This window comes from Trichoplusia ni, assembly GCF_003590095.1.
Source record: "Trichoplusia ni isolate ovarian cell line Hi5 chromosome 1 unlocalized genomic scaffold, tn1 tig00001819_group0, whole genome shotgun sequence".
NCBI classification, from domain to species: domain Eukaryota; kingdom Metazoa; phylum Arthropoda; class Insecta; order Lepidoptera; family Noctuidae; genus Trichoplusia; species Trichoplusia ni.
In genome coordinates this window covers 30,016-40,088 of record NW_020799569.1, presented here as the reverse complement: position 1 = coordinate 40,088, position 10,073 = coordinate 30,016, and the positions used below count along the sequence as shown (strand labels likewise).

Here is a 10,073-nt window from a genome sequence, read left to right as displayed (position 1 = left end):
AGCTACATAATAAGCGTGCTCTTGTATCTGAATGTCATATAAGAACAGTATTCGAAAAGAAATATATTTAAGGAATTACTTGAGCTTTAGCATAACACCACTCGGTACTCCGAGCATGACAGCGGCCGAAACGCTGCTATTCTGTGACACCTTCTTCTCCGCACCATACTCGGCTATAGCGCCGAACGTACCGAATCTGTGAAACATTTCATTACTATCAGTAAACCGTGTTTTTAACAGGGTATACATACAATTAACGTAAAGAAAATATCACATCAATACATGGTAGACAGATCATTACAAGACCTATGAAAACATTTATAACTCAATACTATTGTACAAAACTATCTATAGACCCAGTTTTGGGCATGAAGGGCTTAGGAGCAGACAATGTTTTAAAAAAATAATCAGGGGCTTTCCTAACATAAAAACTGCCAGGCCAAATATGATATCAGCAATATCAACTTTGCAATAGCAAATAGCAGTACAAAAAAAAAGGAAATAAAAAATACAAATTCGCATTTAGGAAAATAAGCAAGCGAAATAAATAATCGACGATAGACGACAATACTTTAATTATAGGAGATAATCATTATACTTCAAATAATTCGTATTCTAAATCACATTAACAAGCACATAAGACAGCGAATCATGCTTTTCTTTGAACATTCGCATCAACAAATACTAGGTAATTGGAATCTGAGTCAGTTTACATCAATATCAATTCTACAATAATAATGTGATGTGATAACTGTACCAGCAATATTTGTGTGATTGTTGTTCATCCGTCTCGGACTGAATTTTAATGCTAAGTGCATTTAAGTTCATTGACTATAATATGTAAGTAAGGTAGTTTAACTTTCGCACGGCAGGATAAAAATGCATGTTATCGCAACGGAGGCTACCTTTCATAAGCAAAAAACACAATGCTAGCCAATCCAGCTAGTTCACAACATTTTAATTGCTCTTGACACAAAGTACATTCAGGAACAGCAGTCCATAAACAAATGACTGAGAAACAAAGTAGCTTAAACACAAACATTCCTCAGGAAATATTACAAAAACAGTCTAAAGCAGATCATAAATCTGCATTCATTCATAGATTAGTTGCTGATCATACAAGTTAAGGATTATTAAGAATAAGCACTGCATTGAAAATCTGCTGGAAAATTTGCTAAAGGATTTCACAGATATGGCAATTCGCTACTCGTGTTGCATAGTACCTGCAGATTAAAAAAGTAGTTAGTAAACGTCAATACCGGCCGTATTTACCTATATAACTGAGTATATTAATAATTTTGCTAAAGCTGTCAGTAGATTCGCCAATATACTACCCGTAGGAATGAATAGAACTTACTTCAAAGCTAGTCGAAGTTTCATATCATGCTGCGGCAATTTCCTCATGATATTGAATGATATAAAGGAGTGTGGGTTGCCGATCTGCATCGCTGTGTTCGTGTGATACTTCTCGGAGTCACGGACATATATTGTGGTCATTGAAGAACCCCCTTGACCGCCTGCCCGGTACGTTAGGTACCCCACTGAATGTGCGTCTAGCTGCAGTGCCATAGCTGGAGAAGAATAAGAAAATATAAATATAGTTTTCGAAATATGTGTTAACTTGTACGCAATGTTTTTGTTCTATTAACATAGAAGTTCACACGTTTATTCCTTACTTTAAAAAAATATTAATTACTAGTAAACAGCATAAAAAAGTAATAGTTATTTTTATTTTGTGACATTAAACAAGCAAAGATCAAAATAACAATTCTTGGTAATTTATGCTAGTCATGACTTACTTGATATAAGACTAGGTGAAATTCCTCTAGGTGTAAACTGCAACACGGTTCCACAGTTCAGGAACATTAGCCGGGACAGTGTCCTGAACATCTTGAAACCGAGAAGTGGCCCATTTCCTATACCAAACTCCACTTCAGTCCAACCTTTTTCAGAACTTAGGTTTCTGTTGCAGAAATTAACGGACCCGGTACCTAAAAAATAAAGTTAGTAGTAAAGTTTAAACATTATGTTAGATTAATGAAAGATATACATTTGACTTAATCCCATAATGAATTTTCCAACAATACTTTAATCACTCAGGATTGGAAAACTCAACAAAGACAAGCAGTCAGTAAAGCACATTATACAATAAAGTAACTATGGGGTTGGTACGTCCCACCAAATAAACTGTGAAATAGTACTGATATTTTAGGCAGATAGCTAATAGCGACTTTCATTGTGTGACTAGATATCTAGCCATTACTTACCTATTCCATTTTGTGTTGATATGTTCCCTGACAGAGTCATTGTGTTTCTCAGTGTGACGGGCGCATCAATTGACTGTTGTATGGTCATTCCTGATACTTCAATATTTGGTATGATGGTCGTGTCTTCCCTTCAATAAATACAATGGAATTAAAACTTTTGAATTGACTATGATTGATGTCAGAAAGTTTATGCTTGGGTTGAAGCACATTTTAGAAAAAAAATCTCGTTTAATTTTAACTTGACAATACTTTACAGTTCCCATAGCTGTAGAACATTCATTTAAACAAGTCTCAGCATATTTTTCCTCTAAAGAAATCTGCAATATTTTTGGTATTAATAATATAATTGCAATAATGTTGTGACCAAGACTGATTGGTAAAACTGATGAATTATTGCGAATGATTAAGGGAAACAAAAAAAAAACAACAATAAAAATGGTTTAGTTCCTAACAAATATAAAATATAAAACTTTTGCAAATAAAAGGATGACAATAAGCAACACTTACAAAATCTCATACTCATCATAATATTTCATAAACATGTCTGTCGCGTTGATAGACAGAGTGATGGTGCCGCGAGGATTGGCACTCTGCTGCAGTCTTCGCTCCTCCCTCTCACGTTTCAGCCTGAAAAACAATCACATACTTAAGACAACACATAACTTTCAAAAGCAAGACACGAAAGATGGTTATAACATCCATTTAGCTATCATGACATAAGTAAGAATTAAGGGTGACTGGCATATCAAATAACTACTTTTTTGGATGCTAATAAACAATTGGCGTATGTAACCCATCAATTTTTTTTGGAAAATACCCTTAATTATTATGTACATTAATTCTAGAAAAAAAACCTGCTATTATACCTCTCATATTCCTCTCTAATTTCTCGGGGAGTGCGCGTACGGAATATTACTTCCCAGCCCTCTACTTCCAAACCACGTTTTCCTGAAAAATAAAGAAGACACGCCTTTAAAAACATGATTTCAAGAATTCCACAATTTATTCAATATCATAATGGTAGTAACTTAATTCAAATATGCAGAGCTGCAAATAGAACCACTCATAGCAAAGGTATTGCAAAGTCATCAACCTTACCAAGAGTATCGTAGATGGCTCTCTTGTGCGAGTCTGAAAGCACTTCGTAAGCCTCTTTCACCTTGTTGAAAATTTGCTCGGCCCATTTTTGTTTGTTAGGGTCTGTGCTGTGCTTGTCGGGATGAAACATACGCGAAAACCGGCGATACGCGCTGTTTATTTCTTCTGGAGTTGCCTGTAACATAATGAGAAGGATGTATTAATTCATAAATTTATTGCCATCTTTAACATGAAGTTATATGAAGTATCCAAGCTATAAATCGTATGTTGGCATACACAGACATCAAGTTTTTATTAAGTTAATTATTTTAATACAATATAGTATTACTTTAACAAACATATTATATTATAATCATAGATGTCACAGCCTTTAGACTGGAACAAATTTACATCTAAATTTCAAAGTCACAATGGTTGCTTAGTGTGATCTTGATGACATGAAATACATTGTAGATTAGAATAGAATACTGTTTATTGCATACCACATGTCACAGGCTTTAACTAAAATAAATACTATTGTAACTCAATGTAAGAAGATAATTGTGATGGTTGAAATTATTCCTTAATGTTTATTTTGTATAAAAATATTTTTGATATTGGGATATTTACTTTAATTTTCTACTTAATCAGTTAATCCTAATTGGAAAACAGAAATGCTGTGTGACAACAGCTTGAAATGAAGTACTGCCATTTTTATCAAGAAAAATACTACATAATGAAAAGTAGGCAGAATGTTTTTATCTTGTAGTTTTCAGTTACACATCAAAGGTTCCTATATGATTTTCTAATGTTTTGTTAATGTTATTTTATTGCTGGCATTTATTTTCAATTTATACTATTTTCCAATATGAATTGCACAATCATGTAATAACACTAAGAATATGAATATGATAAATAGATTTAGATTTGTGTTAAAGTTTTTCATATTACACAACATAAGTATGTTTTTTTTTTATTTAAATACATAACAAACATGACTTGTTTCATAGCCAGAATGTAACCTGATCTATCATTGCATTTATGGTTTTACCCTAGTTTGATACAATTGTGCCCAACAATTTAAACAACCTAATTGTTCTGTATGTAAAGGGAAGAGTAGACTCACAGTAACACTGTGCTAACTAAAGATAAACATTGCATCACCCACTCTGAGCACAAACATGTCTGAAAAATGACATATATTTATGAACTACATGTTGTTTATTAGGTGTTTACGACAATAATCGCGTTAAATAAAATTTAAAGTTGCGAATATCGGAAGCAGTATGCACCGTCTATAACCTAAAAGTTAGGTATTATTAATCTAAAGAAAATTAATTTAAATTAAATTTTATTAGGTAATTCACGAAATTCTACATGATACTAGTATTACACGATTAACGATTTGATTTCTGTCGTTATATAATATTGATATTGTAAAATACTAAATGGATATAAAAAATGCACGTGATTCATAATTACCGTCTTTGAAACATTTAGCAGCTGATAGTAATTATCTTCCAGTAACAGATTATCGCCCTCTTCATCCATTTTCTATTGTAAAAATATAATTTTATAGTCAAAAAATCAACAATCAGCTCTTCCAGTGATAGATGTTACTTTTGCCGCTGAAATGACAGAACGAGGGCGCCACTGCAAGCCTAAGTACTACAGATAATACAAGTAATAAAAAATAAAAATGTTCTTCTTACTTATAAATCGCCAGTGTTCCTGTTATTGAAACTTTAAAGAAACAAACCTAGATAAATCAATTTGTATTTTATACTAGTTTCCGCGAAGCGCAGCTATTAACAGCGCTTCGCGCCCTTGTCGGTGTTATTTTACAGATAACTCTGCTTCTCCTTCAGCTTCTACAATTGCTCTTCAATCTCTTTTTGTAATAATTCAACTTCTTATATAGTAAATTACTTTTAGAGGAAAAATGCTAGCTTATAATATTATAATCATAAACCCTTTTTATTTCATGATTGTGTATCCAAACGTAGAACCAATTTTGTTAAAATTATTCTCTATTGCTGTTTGCCAATCGCCAATTCGCCGTCGCCAGTATCTTGATGATTGTAAGACGTCATTGACGCAAGCATAGACAATCTATATTTTTATACAATTCTAATCTGTGATCTGCTCTCTCTCCCGTTAAAAATGTGGAATAAATTGAATAATTTTCTCATTTGTTCCGTTAATTAATGTTCTTAATTTAGGAAAATAATTTGTGAAATATTTGATCGAGCGGTATCAGTCACCAGCATATTTTATTGAGGTAAAAATGTTATGTCTACGTTGTTATTTATTGTAGTTTAATTCTTATAACTGTAAAATTTGTATTTTGATTCGAAAACCAGCTTAAAACTAATTATAAATACTTATGGAATTTATCATCACAATGTGGCAATGGCTTTTATGGTAATCGTAAAATGTGTAGGTGGGCTTAGTTGTTTTGAGTTTGTCTAATAAGATGGCTGTTTCGTATTTTGAATCGTTGCGGCAAATAATATAACGCGTCCAAAGATATTTATTTAATTGGGGCTGTCAAAGTTAACCGGAAGTTTTCACTTAATGGTATGTGATATGTCAGAGATGCACCAATAATTTCACTAAGCAACACATCAGGCTTTCCCCTTGCAGGAGCATAAATTACTCATACTAGCATACTTTGTGTGAAAGTATCGTGATATTATAATCGTTCTAATTAAATAGACTACATATTTTTGAAAAATCATTTTTTGGCTCTAATATGTTGCATTTTTGTGTGATTACACCAAGCCTTTGTTCATAAAATTATAAATATATCTGCTTATTTCCATTGCATAGTTTAAAAAAAAAAGATATTCATCCAAATAACATAAGTGGGAAAGTATTACAGAAAATCTTGAACACAATGCTTGTTTGTGAATTTAAAACCTATAGGTCAGATGTGAATTAATGTGTCACTGAACAATGACATAGGTTTTTCTTTAATATAAACACATAATATTTAAATCTCCTCATAGCATACAAATATTTCTTCAATATCTCAACATAAATCATCTTTTCTCCGGGATGTCGTCCTTTTCAAGTATATAACAGATAAACTTTATAACAACTGACCATTGTATTAACAAATTAATATGAGGAAGTTAGTACTGAACTGAATCCCTTTTGCATTTTGTTTGAAACAGTAACCAATTTTTTAAAACCGTGTTCAGTTAAAGTAATTTCAATTCCAGTCCATCTTATATGCTCTTCATAAATGCGAAACAATTGTAACACATAAAATATTATTGCAACTTTAAAAATTGTATGATTATTATAGCTATTCATTTTGAGAGTAGCACAATGGATAATCTATAATTTTTCATCAGCCTAGATATCTGAATAATCATTTGTTGATAAGATAACAGAGATCAATTGTATCCGAATAACGATCATATAGATATTGAATTTAACACACTGTAACAAAAGAAACAAATTCGTGTAATTCCAAAAAGAAATTTGAACTACAAGTTCTTAAAATGGTTGGATACATTTGATTGATTTAGTATTTGAGAACATTTTCAAAAATCTTGTTTTAAAAGTTTTATAATCAACTAGTTATTATGTACAGGAAGGCCAGTACAACAGGTCTGTTTCCAGTTTTACTTTTACTTATTTTAATTTGCATATTTTGTATCTTGCATACTAAATTGTCTACACCATAAATGTTTAAAAGAGGTTAATTGAATGGATTGGAAAATCATTTAGTACAATTGTGATCTAATGACCAATAAATCAAACTTGTCATTTAGATTTTTACCAATAAGTGAGCTAGAAATATGTTCATTTGATTTGAACAAGCAAGACTTTTTTAAGTACAATTTTCATAGTACCAATAAAACCATGAAAGAACCTACTAGACTGATAATGTGAGATGAAAATGTAATAAAAATAGACGTGCATTTCTAACCAGTAAGAAAATAAATACCACTATAAATTTTTAACAATAGGTTTGAATGGTAACATCAAGGTATAAAGCCTGTCTGATAGTTCAGACATTTATTTGATCCAATTAGAAAGTGTGCAGTTGCAAGGTATTTGAGTGTTTTCAAGTATTATATGGTTGTTTAAGCCCTTGTGCGTCAAACTCAAACATAATCAACAGACCACCAGACACTAAGTGTGAAACACTTTTGCTGAAATATTATTTAGCAATACCATTTAGCAAGTTTCGGATAAAAATATTTCACAATAGATTAGTAACAGTTTTCCAGTTGTATCAATCATTGTTTTGTGTTCTAGCAAACTTAGTTATTACTTTATTTGTTACAGATATTAGACATTTATTTATCAGAATGCCGTCAACCCACCTAAACCTACGCGAGGATGACGTAGTTCGGCTGGCCCTAGAATTTCTACATAACCGCGACCTGCACATTACGCAACTATCACTAGAGCGTGAAACCGGTGTAATAAATGGCAATTTTGCGGATGACGTTTTGTTCCTACGACAACTAATCCTCGACGGACAATGGGATGACGTTTTGGAGTTCATTCAACCACTCAGTGCACTAAAAGCATTCGAAGCTGACAAATTTAACTACGCAATCCTAAGACATAAGTATATAGAACTGTTATGTATAAGATCTGAAATTAAAGCTTATAATAATGTTGAAAATATCGTAGATGAAGTTGTAAAAGTTCTTAGCGATTTAGAAAAGTTAGCACCCTCAAAAGAAGAATACTCAAATTTATGTTTATTGTTAACTTTACCAAGTATTACGGACCACGCACAGTTTAAAAAATGGAATCCGAGCAACGCACGCGTTCAGTGTTTTCGGGAGGTGTATCCTCTTGTGGAGCAATTCTTGCCATGTGACAAAAAGTCCAGCGGTTCCGTGTCGAAATGTGCAAAGAATGACCGATTAATGCAATTACTTATTAAAGGAATATTATATGAGTCGTGTGTCAACTACTGTCAAGCAAAAGCCACGGGTTCTAAAGAAGCACAATCAAACGAAGTTAACTTTTCAAGACTACTTGATGGATCTGGTTTTGATGAATCAGACCTTAGTTTGCTGTCATGGTTGCAATCTATTCCGGCAGAAACATTTAGCGTTCCATTTGAACAGAGAATGTTAAATGTTGACGTAGAAAAGTTAGAGCGCCCTTCTCTGCACACGTCCTGGACGGAGCACATGCTCGTAACGCCTATAAAGCCACGGACGTTCCCCCATCTGGCGATGCCGTTTAGACGGCCCCGCTCGGCGGCTGATGCTATGACTCGGTCGCTACGTCCGCTTCCCGACGGCGCTCCCCGGCATCCCGCAGTTATGGCTCTCTCTGCTATAGATTATGGCCCGTCGTCGTCTTGTTTCGCTGGGTTTCATCTCACTGGTATCAAGGGAAGTAAACTGATGAATACTTCCGTTGATAGACTCTTCGACAGTAAAAATGCCGAGAGTATATTTAACGGATTAAACGAGTCTCTGAAGACAATTGACGAGACGCTGAAACCTATTGGCGAGTTTAGTGCTTCAACGAAAACAAATGAGACTAGTAGTATCGGTGCGTCGAACGCCACTACTCCCGAGCACAGGGGACAAGATTACTCAGCGTCGACGTCGATATCAAACACGGCAGCGTCGACTGAACGCTCATCACTCGCAGAGCGCACGCCACAGCAGGCTGAAGCGGCAATGTTGCCGGGCGCCGATGGAGATTTTAGAAGGGAATTACTTAAAGAATATCAAATACAAAAGCAACGCGAGTGCGATGATTATCTTCGCAATTTATGCTCTTCCGACTTGAGGCAACAGAAAATGTAACTATATTTTCAAGTGAATTAAATAAAAATAACTGTTACTTATGTATTGTTATATTTAAAGATTTACTTTCATTTGCTTTCAGGATGGAGCAAATAGGTGATGCTGCATCAGCTTTTCCGTTGGCTGTCAAGAATCCACAACAAATGGCTCCGGATCAGGGCCGCGAGCAGTCGCCGTTTGTCAGGTAATTATTCTACATTAAATTTCAGTGAGAAAACGTTACGTGAATAATTTTATATTTAACCTAAACAAGTTTAAAATCAGTTATTATCCATTTATTTACAGTTACCAAAGATATATTGTCTGTAATTGATAAATGGATGATTGCTAGTATGCAGTGCATGCATGTAGCAGCAAACAGTAATAATTTTCTTACGGACTAGTGTACTTTCATCGGTAGAGCGAGCAAGCAATTTGTTCTGAATGTTTGGTCGCCAACTGCTCTTGAGCTGTTTTCTCTAACGAGCCGATAAATTACATTGTAATATGTAAAGTAATCTAGTCTTATCCGTTTGCAACCTTGCATAAAATATTTACATGCAACTCAATTTGTGTCAGTGCATCAAGTGGAATAAAATACAAAAGTTATAAAAGTGTTAATTTCCCGTGTTTCAGGAAAAACGAAATAAACGAATCACCAGAGATGGGAGACCCTAAAATCGTAAGAATTTTCATATGTATTTAAGCGCATTGACCGCTTTGATCGTTTGTAGCCTTGGCCATTGTTTTAACTGAAGTATAAATGTCAAAACTCGTCTTGCCTTATAAGCGCAATGGCCGAAGTAACAAAAAAGTTCAAGCTTCACGTAACATCAATCGTTATTGTTTGTTTGTAAAGTCTTTACTAAGATACATGCGTGATTAAAAGTATGTTATAAAGTATGCGGCGACTGTAGAATGTATTGTTATTTTTAATACAATATGAAAG

The 10,073-nt window shown here is 33.7% G+C and overlaps 2 protein-coding genes across 2 annotated transcripts; one reads left to right on the top strand and one right to left on the bottom strand.

Annotated features, from left to right (window-relative positions):
• Window positions 1–57: 57 nt before the first annotated feature.
• On the bottom strand, window positions 58–4,994 carry LOC113506131 (dnaJ homolog subfamily C member 11-like). The gene is made up of 8 exons (XM_026888983.1): window positions 4,827–4,994; window positions 3,366–3,540; window positions 3,134–3,215; window positions 2,775–2,894; window positions 2,268–2,395; window positions 1,800–1,991; window positions 1,358–1,571; window positions 58–196 (listed from the first exon to the last, which is right to left on the bottom strand). Exons 1-8 carry the CDS (start codon window positions 4,893–4,895, stop codon window positions 76–78), a joined length of 1,101 nt encoding a protein of 366 aa, XP_026744784.1. The 5' UTR covers window positions 4,896–4,994; the 3' UTR covers window positions 58–75.
• Window positions 4,995–6,795: 1,801 nt separating this feature from the next.
• Window positions 6,796–9,333, top strand: LOC113506130 (WD repeat-containing protein 47-like). Its single transcript, XM_026888982.1, has 3 exons — window positions 6,796–6,965; window positions 7,650–9,141; window positions 9,228–9,333. The coding sequence occupies exons 1-3, from the start codon at window positions 6,941–6,943 to the stop codon at window positions 9,331–9,333; spliced, it is 1,623 nt and encodes a 540-aa protein (XP_026744783.1). The 5' UTR covers window positions 6,796–6,940.
• The last annotated feature ends 740 nt before the right edge of the window (window positions 9,334–10,073 follow it).

What these genes read in the sequence shown, in the direction of transcription:
- LOC113506131 (XM_026888983.1), bottom strand. Translation starts at nt 4,895, where the DNA reads ATGGATGAAGAGGGCGATAATCTGTTACTGGAAGATAATTACTATCAG. An exon ending in TGCTAAATGTTTCAAAGACG is followed by an intron (nt 3,541 to 4,826) that starts GTAATTATGAAT and finishes ATTATGTTACAG; the next exon opens with GCAACTCCAGAAGAAATAAA. An exon ending in ATCAACACAAAATGGAATAG is followed by an intron (nt 1,992 to 2,267) that starts GTAAGTAATGGC and finishes TTTATTTTTTAG; the next exon opens with GTACCGGGTCCGTTAATTTC.
- LOC113506130 (XM_026888982.1), top strand. Translation starts at nt 6,941, where the DNA reads ATGTACAGGAAGGCCAGTACAACAG. An exon ending in CAGGAAGGCCAGTACAACAG is followed by an intron (nt 6,966 to 7,649) that starts GTCTGTTTCCAG and finishes TATTTGTTACAG; the next exon opens with ATATTAGACATTTATTTATC. An exon ending in GACTTGAGGCAACAGAAAAT is followed by an intron (nt 9,142 to 9,227) that starts GTAACTATATTT and finishes ATTTGCTTTCAG; the next exon opens with GATGGAGCAAATAGGTGATG.